Here is a 17403-nt window from a genome sequence, read left to right on the forward strand (position 1 = left end):
TTTCTTTTTTTTTTGGTTTCTAAGTTATGTAAGAACACAATAGTTAGCATTTACAATTTTTTGGTCAAATCTTTAGTGTGAGTAGTTGTTTGTTGACATTTATTTTTAATTGATCAAATTTCTATGAAATTTTATTAGTCAATGAAGGTGAGAATCAGAAGCAAATGATCTAGAGTTCGGATAATACCAACTCATTCAATTAAGTCATGCTAGTGCTAGGAGGAAGCTAAATTTTCCTCTATTTAATTCATAAGGCAAAAATTATTAGAATCCCAACTCATTCAATTAAGTCATGCTAGTGCTATGTTTCAATAATGATGTCAAAAATTCTGTAGTTCAAATCATTAATTCTAAACAAAAAAGAGTGTAAAAATTTGACAAATAGTAATTTAACAACAATACTTTAGATTGGGTAAAAGTTCAAATTTTGTAGATGCAAAATTACTTATAAGAGGAATGAATTACAGAGCTAACGGTTGTGAACCGTATAGTATTAATATTATCCGTTGTACTATGAATTATTATTTTTAGGGTTAAATATGTTTTTAGTCCCTATACTTTGGGGCGATTTTGGTTTTAGTCCCTCTTTCAAACTAAGGTATAATTTAGTCCTTCAACTTTTGAAAATTCTGGTTTTAGTCCTTTTTACCAAATTTTTTTAACTTTATTTGCTGTTTCAAGCACGTTTTATTATAGCATTTGGATTGTTTATACTGTTTGACACATTTTTGTTTCAATGTTAACTGAGAAACGCATTTGAAATAGCAAATAAAATTAAAAAAATTTGGTAAAAAGGACTAAAACCAGAGTTTTCAAAAGTTGAAGGACTAAATTGTACCTTAGTTTGAAAGAGGAACTAAAACCAAAATCGTTCCAAAGTATAGGGACTAAAATCATATTTAACCCTTATTTTTATTTATAGTTATATTTTTTTATAATTTCATGTACACGTAAAAGTTCACTATATTCAAAACATTCGTTTTAAATAAATTACGGACAACCATTTGAAATATTTTATTGCATTGATATTTTTATAACAAAATATTTCACAAATAATAGGACATTTTTAAAGAATTTAAAAAAAATAAGTTAAGATATTAATATTTAAGCTATTAACACTTCAGCAATAAATATACTAATAATGAAAAATATTAAAAGAATTAAAGTGGATAAAAAGACTGCAAACCAAAGACAGACTGCGTTTTCCATCGTGCCAGATAAAAACTCTCATTCTTTTTTTTTTATTGCATTTTTTCATTCTTGAAAATGAAAAATAACACTACGAGAACCTAATCTTAAAAAATATATTTTTATCTAATGAAAATGGTTGTTTTGTATAAAATCTTCCATTTCTCTCCTCGATTTCATCTTACACTTTCAATCTCTCATTTTGCATTCTCAAAAATTTTAATTTTAACCTTAATTAAAAATTTAGAGATGGTGACTTTATAAAAAAAAGAAAAAATTAAAATATTATTAATTAAGATTAGAATTAGAATTTTTAAAGTACACTATGAGAGATTAGAGGTGCAGGGTGAAACATCCCTCCTATAATTTAGAGTTTCTAACCTTCTAAATTTGACCCACGTTGATACTGGCTGAGGACTATATAAAACATATAAATATTACATTACTTATAATGCCAAACAGAGTTATTACTTCTCTATATTTGAACAAGTCCTCTTCAGTTTTGAGGATAAGGATATATAAATAAACAATATTTTATTTTTCAAGCAAAAGAAATTATGAATCATTATCTTGAAAAGGATAATCAGCATAATTTATCTTCACAACAATAACTATTATTTAAATAAGATAAGAGATGAATATTATATATATTTGTGTGTTTTAAAGAGACAAACTTCTTGTAAATTCAAAGATACTGAGAGCAAATTAATTTGAATAGAGAAATAGATAAATAAATCAGGAAGGGGTGAAATATCATAAATACTTTATTTTAAATTGAGGAGTAATGTCATTAATTGAATTTAACTATAATATAAGTATAATTCAATATTTAAATGTGAAAAAATTATAACAAAACACGTCATTTTATTTTTTAAGTGAGCTTTGTGATCATTTGTAATTAACAAAATAAGGTAAACAGAAAGGTTTAGTATACCAAATTAATATAAATTAAACATATATAAATAATCCATGCACCTTATTCAATCTATTTAGTTACATTGATTTTCTTTCCTCTTTAAACCAATCAATTCTAAAATTTTAGATATCCAAAATGAGATTAGAATAGTTATTACTTTTAACATAACTCGTAATTTATAAATATAAATTATACCTTGCTCTCACTTAATATTTATATATTTGACTGTGACGCATTGCCAACACTTATAATCTAATTGTACAGTATCAAATCACTAAATAAATTTTGCAAAAAGTATACTTATTTAACAAACTTCTAAACATAAAGACAATGATCTTTATTTTTTTTATTATTATTTTTTTTTAAAAAAAAGAGAGATTTTGGAAGAAAGTATAATAAAGATTAAGAAAAAAAAAATCAATTACAATAATGTTCTCTTATTTGTTCAAATAGTTCGATCTAAGAATTGAGATTAAGATATTTTTTCATATCTTTTAAAAATAAAACTGTATAGAAATTTTAAAATCCGAAATAAGGTATCTTAAATATAATAATTCATCATAACATATTATTACGAAACATCAACGGTTTATTTCTTAGATATAATTTTGAGTTGTACGTTGATAAAAAAAAAATATAATTATCACTTTCATTAAGAAGATGACAAAAAAAACGAAAAAAAAAAACATTATTTATTCAATAAAAATACATGTTAATTAGAAAAATGTCAAAAACTGAATATTAAATATAGTACTATTAATAGGATAAGATACTTTAAGGGACCTTACTTCGAAACGAAACTACCCTCCTTACACGCCCCAATGACATCATATGCAATAATTGCAATCACTAAAACCACTATGCAATCGACCACAGTTTCATTAAACCTTTAATTAATTATATAATTACCAACTAATACATTTTGTTTCCGTTAATTCATTTTTTATTCTAAATTAAAATTATTTTAACATTTGAAAAGTATATAATTCTTTTACATAAAAAAAACTGCATATTCCCCCATTAAAAAATAACTTATTCCTCAATTTAGTTTTACAAAATTATTTATATTTCACTTTCCAAAATTTATTTTCTTTCATTTAAAAATACAATCATACAAGAACAGAAACTATGTATTTTTATTAAATATATACTTTTTATACAATTTTATCTTTACTTTTACAATAGTTTGATAAGTGTTTTTATTTTTATTTTACGTGTTTCTACTAGCACTAATAAAAAAAATCCATTTAAATTTTTTCTAATAATTTTCTAGTCAATGAAGAAATGGTAAAAAATAAATTTATCTAAATTATTTAACATTTTAAAAATAGCACGGAGAAAATAAAACAAAAAAAGTATTTTACCTAATTTAAAATATTTGTCAATTAAACACATTCAACACTTTCCCATTTTCGTCTCCTTATACGAATAATAAGTGAATTACGAAACGATAATGATGGAGGAAGCCTGGTTTCTCCACGAATCATGATGAAGGAACCTACGGCTTAGATTGCATGTGGATAGTGTGGGCCCATGGTACTCTGAAAAAGGAAGATACCTTCGAATATTCCTAGTGGCCGCGAAACTGCAACATGTTTGCGTTATTTTCAATTTTAATTTTGAATTTTATTTATAATTTATAATATTCCAATCCCTTATTTTCTCTTTCAAGACTCTTTGTTTGGGTTTGTTTTATCCATAATCAAATAATTAAGTTGTTTGTTCCTTATCTTGCATCCCTTATAATGCCTTCTCTCATTCTATTCTACACCATCACAATCAATTTCTCTTATCCATTCTCTAATTTTTCTTCTTCCACTCCGATTTTCTCTCTTTCTCTATAAACCAAACATGTGTGCGCCCATATCCGAACTCGAACAGGAAGAACTGCTCGAAAAACTAGAGGTTTTCAAGATCAAAGGCCGTGACAAGCATGGCCGCAAGATCCTTCGCATTATCGGAAAATTCTTCCCAGGTCAATTCAATTCCTAATTTTTCTCGCAATTTTTATTTTATGGATTTTAACTGTAACTGACGGGATCGTGATTCGTTTCAACGATTCACGAATTTTGTCTCAGCGCGGTTGATCACTGTTGAGGTGCTGAAAAGGTACCTGGAAGAGAGGGTTTTCCCGAAGCTGGGGAAGAGAAAATTCGCAGTGCTCTACGTGCACACCGACGTGCAGAGAGGCGAGAATTTGCCCGGAATATCCGGTCTCCGGTCGATCTACGACGCGATTCCGGCCAACGTGAAGGAGAATCTCGAAGCTTTTTATTTTATTCATCCGGGCTTACAGGCCCGCCTTTTCCTTGCTACCTTGGGCCGCTTCCTCTTCAACGCTGGGTATGCCAATTGTCATTAATTTTACTTTGTTTATATATATAGATCCATTTTAATCGTTCAATAATACTTCACACATGCATCATGCATCCCTCACAATTTTTTAATTTATCACCTACTTTCATCATTTTTCTCTATCAAAAATCCTGGCAACATGCAATACTGGTTTTCTGTTAAAAAAAAAAATCAAAATTGATTTTTTTTATTAGATTATGATGAAACATGTTTTATTATTATCTCGAAAACATTTTTTTTTTCAGAAATAAGATGTAAATCTGAAAAGAATTTGTCAGTCTCATCCTTGTTTAATTTTATTTTCTTTAAATACAAATTTTTCACTTTTGCTGTATGTCAAATCTTGGAAAGATCTCTTCAATTATTGATTCTATCTTTATCTCTGCATTATTTTTTATTTTTTCCATAAGTTAAATTTAACATTTTAAAAAAAATTTACATTGAAGTTTACTGTTTTAAAAAAATAATATAAAATTAAGTGTTTAATTATGCAATGTGAACAGTAACTACAAAGAGGAATTTCAATAAATTGTAGTGTCTGTTAGTAATTGATTATTGTATGTGAATAATGTGAATGTGAGGTTCCATCATTATTGCGAAAACTGATGTTGCTGGGTTTGATTGCGTGTGATAGGCTGTATGGAAAGTTGAAGTACATTAGCAGGGTTGATTTTCTGTGGGAGCACGTGAAGAGGAACGAGGTGGAGATTCCGGAGTTTGTGTTTGATCATGACGAGGATTTGGAGTACCGTCCGATGATGGATTACGGGTTAGAGAGTGATCACGCCAGAGTGTACGGTGGTGCTCCCACTATGGATTCACCGGTGACCACCTATTCCATGAGGTGCATCTCATAGGATTCCACCTCCGTGGTGCCTCGTTTTATGCGTTAGGTAGACTGGGCCTTGCAGTTAGTTAAATAGGCCCATAGTTATGTGGATGTTGATATTGTGTAGAAAAAAGAAAAGAAAAGAATAGTCGCTTTTTAGGTTTTGCTAATGTGGTAATACTTATCCAATAGCATTTTCAGTTTTGCTTGGATGATTCAGATCAATGATATTAAAAAGAATTCCACCGACTCATTTTCATTTTGCTCTTGCACATTTTCCATTATTTTTTTGGTCCAATTGGAGCTTCTCAATCTCACCAAAATCTGTCCATTATATATAAACTATGTTACATTTATTTTGAATAAAACAAACCGCTGTATCATTGATTAGGTTCACAACACACGTATTTAGTATCTAATAAAATTTAATTGGGAGAAATAAATATTAAATACTGATAAGATTAAAAAAACAATTAAATTAAAAATTATAAAAAGCAATTAAGCATCCAATAATTTTTTATTTCATAGAATTCTTTCACATGCTTATTTTACTGCAAATTATACTTTCCGACAACTCCTGGCATTGGTGATCAGATTTTTTATACGTGTGTAACTTGTAGAGCTTAAAAAAATCGGCGCACCATTTTGAATATTTGTGACGATAACATTGAACGAAGAGCTAAAGTTGGAAGTAATATGGCATATGCAGAAGCTATGTTTTGTTGATGGCAACTCTTTTGGAATTGCTTCAGTCATTCATGGATCTTGGTTTGTCAATATAGTCTTGGGTCGCTTTCCTCATTAAAGTTACATAAGTCTATTGAAAAGTTAAAGAAGAATTACAAATTCACTGACATTATAAATAAACTCTATTGTTCATCCTATCTCTACCACTCTCACTCTCTCCTATAGAAACAATAAAGAAATATATTACTTATTATATTAAAATAAAATTAAATTGTAAAAATCATTACCAATTGTTAAGTAAAGAATGTTGAGACATATTCTGAGCATAACATAAAGTTTTAATATAAAAGTTTTACCTTAATCAGAGACGTATTAATAGATTAATCTCGTGTGAAAACTGATGGAGTTTCCAGGTTATGTACAATTCAATCAATTTGTTTTCCAAATCATAAAATTTTATAATACAATTGTATATTAAGTAGAAGATTAGACAGTTCCATCTATTCGAAATTCTAAAAAAGTAAACTAACAGTAAGATTAAATAAAGATTAATATTAATAATAGTTATGTTAAATCTAAACAAGATTATTACTAATTAAAATGTAATTAGGTTGAAACTAATCCTAAGTCTATTCAAAAATTTATAACTATATATTTTAAATATTATGTAAGTTACTTACATTTATTACATATTTATTATTAATATTGTGAAATTTTTATTGACTTTAACAACTAAATATCTACTTTCCATTTCCAATTCCAATTCGAGTGAACAATTATAAATATAAAGCCAAGAATCTTAACCTATATTTAAAATTAGATAATAGATAATAAAAAAAATAACATCATCCTATGAACCAAAACAAAAAAAGAACAAACAATTTGAATAAAACAACCTTCTACCCGTTCCAACAAACTTGATGTTATTTATCAGATTATTCTAACTGAACATACAGTAATTAAACAACGAAAGATCTAACCAATAAAAAGGAGAAAAACAAAAACTAGTATTGAGTAAATTCTTTCATCTCTTGGATACATGCTAATAGTATAAACCAACACCTTTTGAAGTTCACCAAGTTCTACTAAAAATAAAATAAAAAATGATAAAAGAAAGTTGAATGTGCCAAGGACATCTTTACCAGAAATTAGGCTGTGGTACTTTTTTGGATTTTCCAAATGTAACTTTTGGGCTACTAATTTGTTTTACATTACTCTTCAAATATTATTAATATTATGTAATAAACCTCACTTCAAATAGCAACCACGTCTTTTAAATGAATAATAAACACACAACTTTGTAAAATGATTCATTTTAGAAAAAAAGAAGCTAACTTTGTTGACCTGAAAATTTGTTGTTTAAGAATATGAACATTTTAAGATATAATAATAATAATAATAATAATAATAATAATAATAATAATAATAATAATAATAATAATAGAGATTATCGTATTTGGTGTAGAGGAGAGTTACATGTAATGACTTATTTCACCCAAGCAGTAAGAATAACTTTTTTTAAGCAAGCTATCCGAATTTGAAATGTGATGTCATTTTGAAACACGCTCCCAATTAGTATAAGCAAATAAAAAAAAAGTATTATAATAATATTTATATTATTCTGTATAAAATAGTTTTATATTACTCCTTTCATTTTAGTTTATGCGTTGTTTAAATTGACTGTATTTTTTAATATAATAATTGTAATTTTATTCATTAGTTATAGATTAAACATGAGGGAGAAACTACTGCATAGCCATCAATCAAAAGTGCATTTAAAAACTAATCAGACAAGAAATCAAATTAAAATGTAATTATTTACATAGAAAAAAAAATCTATATCCTAACTTTTTTATTGGGTAATTTTTTTTAAAAGTGGTAAGATTGATAAACAAGTTTGGTATTATTTTTTATGTTTTTAGTGGGGATTAAATATGTTTTTCGTTCCTTAATTTTTAGTTAAAATTGGAATTAGTCTCTCTTTAAAACTTTGGTCTAATTTAGTTCCTATTAATTTTGTTCTTTTAACTAAATTTTATCAGTTTTATTTGATGTTTCAAGTCTCTCTCATTATAGCATTTGGATTGTCTACATTGTTTAACACATCTTTGTTTTAAGGTTAACCGAAAAACGCATTTCAAAAATCAATTAAAGTTAACAAAATTTGGTTAAAAGAACTAAATTCATACAAGTTGATGAACTAAATTAGACCAAAATTTTAAACAAAGATTAATTCTAATTTTTACTAAAAATTAAGGGATCAATAACATATTTAATTCTTTTATTGCAACATAATTGCTTTCTTCTTTAACATTCTTTTTCAGTCTTCACACATTGAAGAATCTGTGATCCATAAACCAAAATTTTATACAAAGATTAATTCTAATTTTTAAAAATTAAGGGATCAATATCATATTTAACCCTTTTATTGTAACATAATTGCTTTCTTCTTTTTAACATTCTTTTTCAGTCTTCACACATTGAAGAATCGCTGTGATCCATATTAGATAAATTCCTTGAATTAATAAGAAAATCGCTGCAAATTTTTTCGTTGGGTATAATAATGACAACAACTAACAGTCTCACCCAGATTTCGCTTTGGCCATAGAGCGCGCTAAGTTACACCAAGGATGCGCGATGCGCACCCTCTCTTTATCGTCTCTTCTTCTACAGAGTTGGCTTAGTTAAACTAGCATACGCTTCTTATAAATTCCAATCATCATCACTCCCAACACCTTTCGCTCTCTCCCACTCTCACCGCTCGTTTTCTCGGGAAAGCTCGATTTAGTGAGAAAATTGATTTTCCGGGAAACACACTCGCGAATCTCCGATGTCTATCGTTTGCTCGATTGCTTCCGCGGTTTCGCTTTAATTCATGACGATCGCCAGGATGTGCTCCCCTATGCGTACGTGGGAACGACCAATGGATCGTTGCTTCCGAATTTTTCCATGTCTCGCCGATCCTGGTAGCTCTCTTTGGTTCCTGAGAAAGCAACGTTGAATTTTAATTTATGTTGATTTTGAACTTGAATGTGTATTTTATCGGAAGTTAATTTCCTTTTCCTGGAAATGTTTTTGTGGTACCTTAATTTTGTCCTCATTGTAAATGTCTTTTGCTGAATTTAAGGTCGAAGGTCTTCGTTGTGCTTGAAGGTGGCCTTGGTGACGATTCACCTCGTTTATGCTGGCGTGCTCTTCTTGTTTGACGGGGATTTGATAGAAAAGACTAAGAAGGAACCGTGGTGAGTTGTTCTACCTAGTCTTGTTTTGTCTTTTGTGATATAAATTGAAGTTGCATTTTCTGCGGGTGCTATGCACGATTACTATACAAGTTAGTGTTTCCTAGCAGTTTTGGATTGTTGCAGCAGTGTTTCTGATTTTCTGTTTTTTTACTTGGTTTTTCTGTCAGGTACACTGCTTTATACTTACTGCTGTTCGTTGGTACTTTAATTCAATACTTTGCCACCTCACTTTCTTCGCCTGGGTAATAAAACATTTGCTTACCTTTGATGAACTGAATAATGAGTGTCATCGGGAATTGGAGTATTTTCGCTTGAATGTCTACCTGGTGGATTTGATTTCCTTTGCTAATTTTCTGTGCGCAGCTACGTTCTTGATGCCATGATGACTGTTCACGATAGAAATGTAGCATACAAAAAGACACCAGATACATCCAGGTAGGGAGCCCTACTTTTCCTGTATAAAATTTATTGTTATGAAAAGGGATTCAATAAGATGTGAAGCAAAATTATGTTTCTGGTCTTGCCTAACTATTTATTTTCAATTTTATATTGCTTAAGCAAAGTCAATCAGCTTCAAGCAAAAATGGGAGTTTCGTTGTTTCCATGGAGGAAAATCTATTAGGAAGCAGTACAATATCTTGGTCAAAGTTAGTGTCGGACTTGTATCCTTTGGGATCATCAATCAGGTACATAGGACCGTTGTCACTGCTGGTTAAATTTTCACAAACTGTTATTTATGGCTTACTTCTCACTGCAGAACATGGACATGCACCTATTGCAATGTGGAGCAGGTATTTCAAATGACATTCTAATATTCTATAATCTGTATTTTGTTTTTGTGTATGCTATTTCGTATTATATTGCTTCTTCAGTTCATCTTTAGGTGGTGGTTTTGCATTCACTTGATGGTTTTAGTTGTCCACATTCATTTTGTACAGCATCATGAGAATTCACTGTAAGATGTAAGAAACCAAGTGTTGATGCTGCCATGTCTTGAAGCATCTTTTTTAATAATTAAAGTACAATTTTAATAATATTGTTAGGCTTTCCCTGATGCTACTCTACATCTTGTATCTGTGAAAAGCGTTTTATTGGGTTTTTGGTTACCATTTGTGATCTAGATTCTGCTTGCCTGGTGACAGAAAGAAGTCAGCATGATGTGAATGTTTTTTTTTTATTGGTTCATGACAAAAAAGCGTAATTTATACTCAGTATAAGTGGTGGAATATATTTTTTCACTCTGGATTGGATGCCTGTATTTGAAGCATGAGAAAAATATTTCCACGGATAATGAAAAGATAGGTTGAGCTACACTTTACAAACTACTTTTTCCTCTTGTTATATACATGAATTTTAAGGTTTTTAGCACGTTAGGAGTTCCTTCTACGCACAATGACTTTCAGGCTCTAATTTTGATGGTCAATTATTTTATTGGTGACCATTATGCAGCCTCCACGAGCGAAGCATTGTCATGATTGTGACAAGTGTGTTCTTCAATTTGATCATCATTGTGTTTGGCTTGGTAACTGCATTGGACAGGGTAATCACTGTAAATTTTGGTGAGTTATTATATTGGATGTGAAATTCGTAATTTACATTTGAAGATTTTGTATTTTAGACTTTATCTAAGCTATCGGTTTTTTTGATGAAAAAACTCCACCTTCACCAATAATGGATATGTTTGCTTGATGATATTATTTCATTTATAATTAGTCTTGATATTCATACGAAGGATCAGTGGCCTGGAAATTCAATCACTGTTAATCAACAGTGGAATATCTTTTGTTTGTTTCATTACGATGACATTGTATAAGACTGTTAGTTTCAATGTGCACTCAGTCTTCTTTTTTCAATATTAAGGGCAAGGGATGAGTGGATGAAGTCAGAAACATATTTAGAAACTTAATTAGTTTGATATCCTTACGTTATATATTTACATTTTCTTAATATCTACTCTTATTTTTACATTTAGTCATAGGTCCTACTGAGGACTATGTGGATTTAATAATTATAGATGGTTTTAAGTAAATTATTGATAGTTTTAAACTTTTTTTTTTCTCTCACTTTATGTAGAGAAGGATATTAAGTGACAAGTGTTCTGACTTAAGAGAACAACAAATCTTGACCATACAATTGTACACAGATGGCTAAGACTAAGATAATACCCAACAGAGCTAGGTTCCCTTGATATTCTATGATCATGATTCGTTTTTCAAATGAGAACAATTCTCATTGGACATGCTTCTATATATATGTTAGTGTAAGCACTATAGTTTATTATGCTCGGATACTTGTGTGAAATTTGTGATTGGGATTATTTTTATGGTTTATTTAAGGAAGTGCTATATATATATATATATCTTTGTGAAGATTTTGCCATGTTTTCCTTGTAATCAATAATATGTCAGCATTGTTCAAGTTACTTTATTATTTTTTGTATATATCTAGTCTAAATATATTTCTCTCACTGTGATTGTTTTTTTCTTCCTGTCTAAACACACTTAGGTGGTACCTTTTTGAAGAGACAGCTTTGTGCCTTTGGACTGGTGTCTTGTATATTTCATACCTGAAAGATCACATTACACGGATTTGGTATGATATCTTGATGATTGAAGCTCCCAGATTTGTAAAATCTTCATTTGCAAAATCCTCCCTTGGGGAAAGTTACGCACATATGAATATTTGGGTGGGGGTGAGGGTTTTACTAGCTTGTGTATGCCAATAATTATACTTTTATGCCAAAGATCACCCTGTCTGGTATTAGGTGACTCTTGACATAAAGTTAAGGCTAATTGTTCAATTTACACTTTAAATTTATCTTGAGGTCTTCCATAACGAAAGGAAAAGAATCAATGCTCTTTTTATCTTTATTTCTGTACTCTGACATTAGGTCCTTACTTTTTTATGCTCTCAGGTGGCAGGATGCGATCTTGATACTACTCTTGATCACTCTGTCAGTTTGGCTCATCTTTCTTCTCCTCCTACTGCTATTTCATAGGTAACTTCTGTATCTAGGATAAGATTTCTTTTTATTTAGGCCTTTCTTCTAAGTTTTTTGGTTGACAAATTCGTTTTTTTTTTTTTTGGGGGGGGGGAGGGGAGTGGGTGGAGCGTTGTTTAATGTCAGAATACTAGCTTTACTACTTAATTAATTTTATGTATCTGAAACATCAAATACTAACTGGAGATTTCATTATGACAAATATTTCGTTTAAGGAGTTAAACTTAAATCTAATACTGATCTCAGAATCCAATTTATGATATTTACTTTAATAAATAATGCCTAGTGGAATTTCTTAGTGGTATGTATTTGGTGAGTTTGCTACTATTTTCATTTCGCATCTAATTTAATCTTAGCTGCTCTGTTTTGCCAAGATAACCATACGTAAAATGAAATCTTGAACTTGTTCTTCGTCTTTTACACTCTGGCCCTTTCTCTCCATTACGTTGAATGTATAGTTAAGTATTCTATTCCAGAATGACAGTTGTTTTCTATTTTCCGCAGTTATCTTATTTTAACAAATCAAACTACCTTTGAACTTGTAAGGAGAAGACGGATTCACTATCTAAGGTTAGATAAGTTAGTTTCCTGATGCTTTTCTATGATTTCGTATTTTTACCTTAAATCAATAAATAAAACATTTTGCTTGAATGCGATTCTTTTTCTGGGTTCAATTTATTAGCATCGTGTGTGTATATATATATATATATATATATATATATATATNAGCATCGTGTGTGTATATATATATATATATATATATATATATATATATATATATATATATATATATATATATATATATGTGTGTGTGTGTGTGTGTGTGTGTGTGTGTGTACCCGCGCGTGTGTTTGTTTGTATCAGCATCAGCAACGTCTATATTTTGGTGTTAAATGGTTGAACTCTGATTTTGGCAATCTTTTGTACTTGCCAACTATGTTTTTGGGATATCTATGATAAACGCCAATTAATCTTCAGGGGAATTCCGGAAAGAGTGCATCCATTCAGTAGAGGAGTTCGAAAAAATTTATTCTACTTCTGCTGTACAAGGAGCGCCGTATACAGATTCGAACCATTGCCTACAACTCAAGAAATAGAGGAAAAATCAAGGCCGTACACGTGCTCGGATGCTTTAACATGTCGATGTTGCTAATGATTTTTGTATAAGTAAAAGTCTTTTCGTCCAACAGTTTAATTGGGAAAACTCAGAAGTATGTCGATGCGCGCCCGTCTGCGTATATGGATAGGTGATATCTTTGGGCAGTTTGCTTTATGATTTATCTTCTGTTATTCATTCTTTGCTTAATTTTGGAGGTAGAGTTCCAAGTTTGATGTACAGTTGCAGTGGTAGTGTGCTGTTTTTTTTTTTCTTGTTAGTTTGTAGACCTGGATACCTAGCTATTATCAAACTGACTATTGCTGTTGCCGTGGAACATCAGAGAAAATACAGTATTCATCTTAGTTGCATGCACAGGGGGTGCGGCATCCTTGATTTCATGGTGGGCTTTCGCTTCCCTCAACCTCAACACATTTTCAATACTCTTCTGAGTTCTGTTATTTTTTTATCCCCAAATGCTTACTTTTAACCTTATCTAGCCTCATCCATGGTTGCTAGAATTCGCAGCATGTTGCACTATTCTCTTCATTACATTACAAGGTACAAAATACTCCTCAGATTGAAAACAAAGTCTTTAACACTTAACACTCTTCTGGAGCATCTCTTGAAATATATATCGGGCTGCTATTTCCATTTCCATTTCCAAATTTTAATGGAACTGAATTGTTTGAGAACTAAATTACAAAAGTTCATCCAAACAAATTGAATTGATAAACTTTTAAATTAAACTAGTTTGATGAATTGTTTATCGAATTCAAACCGAACTGTCTCTTGAGCTGAATTACACTGTTCTGAATTCGATCACATTCATTGATATTGCAAGGAAGATGATTTTTTTTATCCCTTTTAAAAGAAAAATTAAATTTTATAGTTTGGTTCATACCTGTTCTTAAACAATTTAGGTAATTTTTGGATATATATATATATATATATATATATATATATATATATATATATATATATATATATATATATATATATATATATATATATATAAACAGTTCTGTTTGATTTAGTATTTTTAGCAATCCAATTTAAGAAATGTTGATAAAATTATGTACTTCTCACTAACAGTTAATATTATGACAGCTTAATTCTGTTCAGATTTTTCTCTCCTAAAATGTGAAAAGGTCAAAATGGAGAAAATAGTTTCATACCTGGCCTTGCGTTATATTGTCTTTGGTCTATTTTCTTAACTAAACAGGGGTACATGATGACTGAAGTTTCAATTAATGAAAAGTATTAAAATTAACTATATCTTTTATTAAGACAAGTCCTTGTTAAATGTTCTCAGTTATATAAAAACAATATTTTACTTTTTTTTTTCTGTTATTGTGAAATCTACTCGTCATGACTTTTCTTTCTGATTATACACAGAAGCTGATATAGAACTGTGGCGTGGGGTTTAATTGATAAACTAAAAAGCTCTCGATAGTAAACATTCTCCAAGGTCTGAATAACTCATTTATTGCTTTCTTAAACATTAATAAACTTATAATTCGAAGGCTAAAACAATTAGAATCATACTGTATCGGTAATTCCGTAATTCCCTCAAGCTGCACGTTAAAAAAAATCTAAATTTTGATTTGTATAAATTTGTATGGTTCTAATATTTTATTGAAGTAGTAAAACTCATGTCTAATTTAATATTATTAAATTGGTTTAATAAAGTGAAATTTATTTTCACATACATTATAATTTAGTGTTTGTAAAATCTACAACATGCTCAAAAAAGGTATAATTGTGCAACGAACTTTTATTAGTAAATTTTGAAAAATACGCTAGCACATCTGAAAGCAAAGAGATACTTCAAAGGGGCAACGTCATACTTGGTCCACGTTCTAACTTCGCTAATGGCGGCTAATATCACATACGTCTTCGTACACATTTGGTTTCACATTTAATTTCTTAAGGACTAGTTTGATAACGAGATATATATGATAAGATTGGAATAAATTAAATATTGTTTTTATTATATGCTTGTTGTATATAATGATAAGTATTGAATATTAATAGGAGAGATAGTAATAATAGTAAATATAATGAAAGTAACATTTATTTATTTCTTTATTTTTATAATGCTGATGATGATGATGTTGTGTAGAATAATAGAAATAAAGTGATGAAAACACACTAGAACTGGTGATAAAAGTTTTGACAACAAATTAGTATAATGAACAGTGATTTGTTAAGATAATAATATTTAGACAACATTTTTTTGACAACATTTGAACATTGATTACGTGTCAATCTCTGATTGGTCGTAAATTACTCCATAATAGTGTTTATGATTATTATTATTGATCGTAAATTACTTCCTAATCAATAATAATAATCATAAACACTATTATGGAGTAATTTACAACCAATCAAATATTGACACGTAATTAATGTTCAAATGTTGTCAAAAAAAATATTGTCTAAATATCATTATCCATTTGTTAACTCTTGGTGGTATTGAGAATAATAAAAGTAACAATTACAAGTACATAAATGATTATATTAATGATAATTAGAGTAATATGAAGTAAACTGATAAAAAGTAAGATCAATTTAATAAACTACTTTATCATCTTCTAATTTTTTTTTTCACTGTATAAAACTAACTATACTCTCATGACAGCATAAACTAAGATAATATACATGATATAATTTTGGTGGACCAAGTACTGACTACAATCCTATCTTAATATGATACATCTATCTATCTGTTTATTTATCTATCTAAATATATAGGTGTTTATTAGCATGAGCAAATAAAAGTTATCAGTATATTAATTCTACAAATAGGGATAACTGCTATCTGTATTTGCGCAGACACATCCGGATTTGATTCAGAACCTAACTTTTTAGATGTTCAAATTCTTATCTAATGCAATCATATATGGTTTATTTTTTTAGGTTTACAATAATTTTTTTACATCATTTTAATATTATTTATATGTTATTATGTGATTGATATAAAATTTATTCACAATCAATAATAATAATCATAAATACCAATATAGACCAATCGTACAAAATGACATGATGTTAAAATATTGTAAAAAAAATGTTGTCAAAATATCATTATTATTTTTTATTAAATATAGGGTTAAATATGATTTTAGTCCCTATACTTTGGAGCGGTTTTGATTTTAGTCTCTTTTTCAAAGTAAGGTACATTTTAGTCCTCCATCTTAAGAAAATTTTGATTTTAGTCCTCAAAAACTAACACCGTTAAAAATCTGGTGAGCTGGCTAACGTCTAGCCACGTGTCGTTTGCCACGTTGGTATTTTTTGTTGCCTAGAAAGTCGTGCATTGTTTCTTCTGGGTCTTCATCGTCGTTCTGTCATCCACAATCAACGAGGATGACGCCTCAAACACTACAAGGGGCTCCTTCACGGCTAGGGATGACAACGGGTCAGGTTCAGGCCGGATAGTATGATACCCGAACCCGACCCGCATCTAAACAACTTTACCCGTACCCGCCCTGCTACCCGCCGGATACTCGTATAAAAAAAATCCGCGGATTTTTTTCAACCCGCGAATACCCGTTGGATACCCGTTTCAACCTGCAAATATTTAAAAAAATATATTTTATGAATTTTAAAAATGTTCAAATTAAATTGAAAAAAAAAATATAATTTTCAGAAATAAAATTGGGCCAATGTTCAAAACCCCAAATTACTTTTTTTTATTGTTATCTTTTTCTTGTAAATGGGCATGACCCAAACCATTTTTTTAAGGTTTTCTTTCTTATGCAGTAAAAAGTAAAAGGGGGTTGCTCCCTGTACCTCCCCAATTCCATACCCCACCCCTCCATTTCATTTTTATCCTTTGCTCTATTTTTTCTATTCCAATTTTATCCTTTAGTAAAAATTTATATTTAGAAATAAAATTTTATGATTTTATTCTCCCAACCCCACATAACCTATTTATTCTTTTTTTTTTATCTTCATGCTTTCATCTTTACGCTTTTTTCCCAGGAATTCTTTGTTCTATTTTTCTAGAAATTCTTTCTCCCATTCTTCTTGTATTTCAAGTGATAATTGAGATATCGATTTCTCCTGGAAGAATTTGTCCTT

The 17403-nt window shown here is 29.6% G+C and overlaps 2 protein-coding genes across 8 annotated transcripts; both read left to right on the plus strand.

The window, feature by feature from the left end:
- The first annotated feature begins 3821 nt into the window (after positions 1-3821).
- Positions 3822-5541, plus strand: LOC106776976 (protein GDAP2 homolog). The gene is made up of 3 exons (XM_014664463.2): positions 3822-4079; positions 4183-4447; positions 5094-5541. Exons 1-3 carry the CDS (start codon positions 3956-3958, stop codon positions 5314-5316), a joined length of 612 nt encoding a protein of 203 aa, XP_014519949.1. The 5' UTR covers positions 3822-3955; the 3' UTR covers positions 5317-5541.
- Positions 5542-8553: 3012 nt separating this feature from the next.
- On the plus strand, positions 8554-13982 carry LOC106778057 (protein S-acyltransferase 10). Of its 7 annotated transcripts, XR_002670102.1 has the most exons (13): positions 8557-8941; positions 9103-9217; positions 9385-9459; positions 9581-9652; positions 9781-9903; positions 9975-10008; positions 10667-10776; positions 11723-11809; positions 12132-12215; positions 12723-12788; positions 13197-13465; positions 13658-13717; positions 13815-13982. XR_002670102.1 is itself a non-coding variant. In XM_014665945.2 (11 exons), the coding sequence occupies exons 1-11, from the start codon at positions 8851-8853 to the stop codon at positions 13369-13371; spliced, it is 1032 nt and encodes a 343-aa protein (XP_014521431.1). In that variant the 5' UTR covers positions 8557-8850; the 3' UTR covers positions 13372-13974. The 7 variants fall into 7 exon arrangements, 3 of the variants coding, with proteins under 3 accessions (XP_022643268.1, XP_022643267.1, XP_014521431.1); XR_002670101.1 differs by having other exon boundaries at positions 13658-13982; XR_002670100.1 differs by having other exon boundaries at positions 13197-13717; positions 13815-13974.
- Positions 13983-17403: the final 3421 nt, after the last annotated feature.

Source organism: Vigna radiata, chromosome 11 (assembly GCF_000741045.1).
Source record: "Vigna radiata var. radiata cultivar VC1973A chromosome 11, Vradiata_ver6, whole genome shotgun sequence".
NCBI lineage: Eukaryota > Viridiplantae > Streptophyta > Magnoliopsida > Fabales > Fabaceae > Vigna > Vigna radiata.

Bases quoted from the DNA above. Each gene is read 5' to 3' on its own strand.
- LOC106776976 (XM_014664463.2), top strand. From the start codon at position 3,956: ATGTGTGCGCCCATATCCGAACTCGAACAGGAAGAACTGCTCGAAAAA. The intron at 4,080-4,182 runs GTCAATTCAATT...ATTTTGTCTCAG, and splicing joins TATCGGAAAATTCTTCCCAG to CGCGGTTGATCACTGTTGAG. The intron at 4,448-5,093 runs GTATGCCAATTG...TGCGTGTGATAG, and splicing joins CGCTTCCTCTTCAACGCTGG to GCTGTATGGAAAGTTGAAGT.
- LOC106778057 (XM_014665945.2), top strand. From the start codon at position 8,851: ATGACGATCGCCAGGATGTGCTCCCCTATGCGTACGTGGGAACGACCA. The intron at 10,009-10,666 runs GTATTTCAAATG...ACCATTATGCAG, and splicing joins CCTATTGCAATGTGGAGCAG to CCTCCACGAGCGAAGCATTG. The intron at 12,216-12,722 runs GTAACTTCTGTA...TATTTTCCGCAG, and splicing joins CTCCTACTGCTATTTCATAG to TTATCTTATTTTAACAAATC.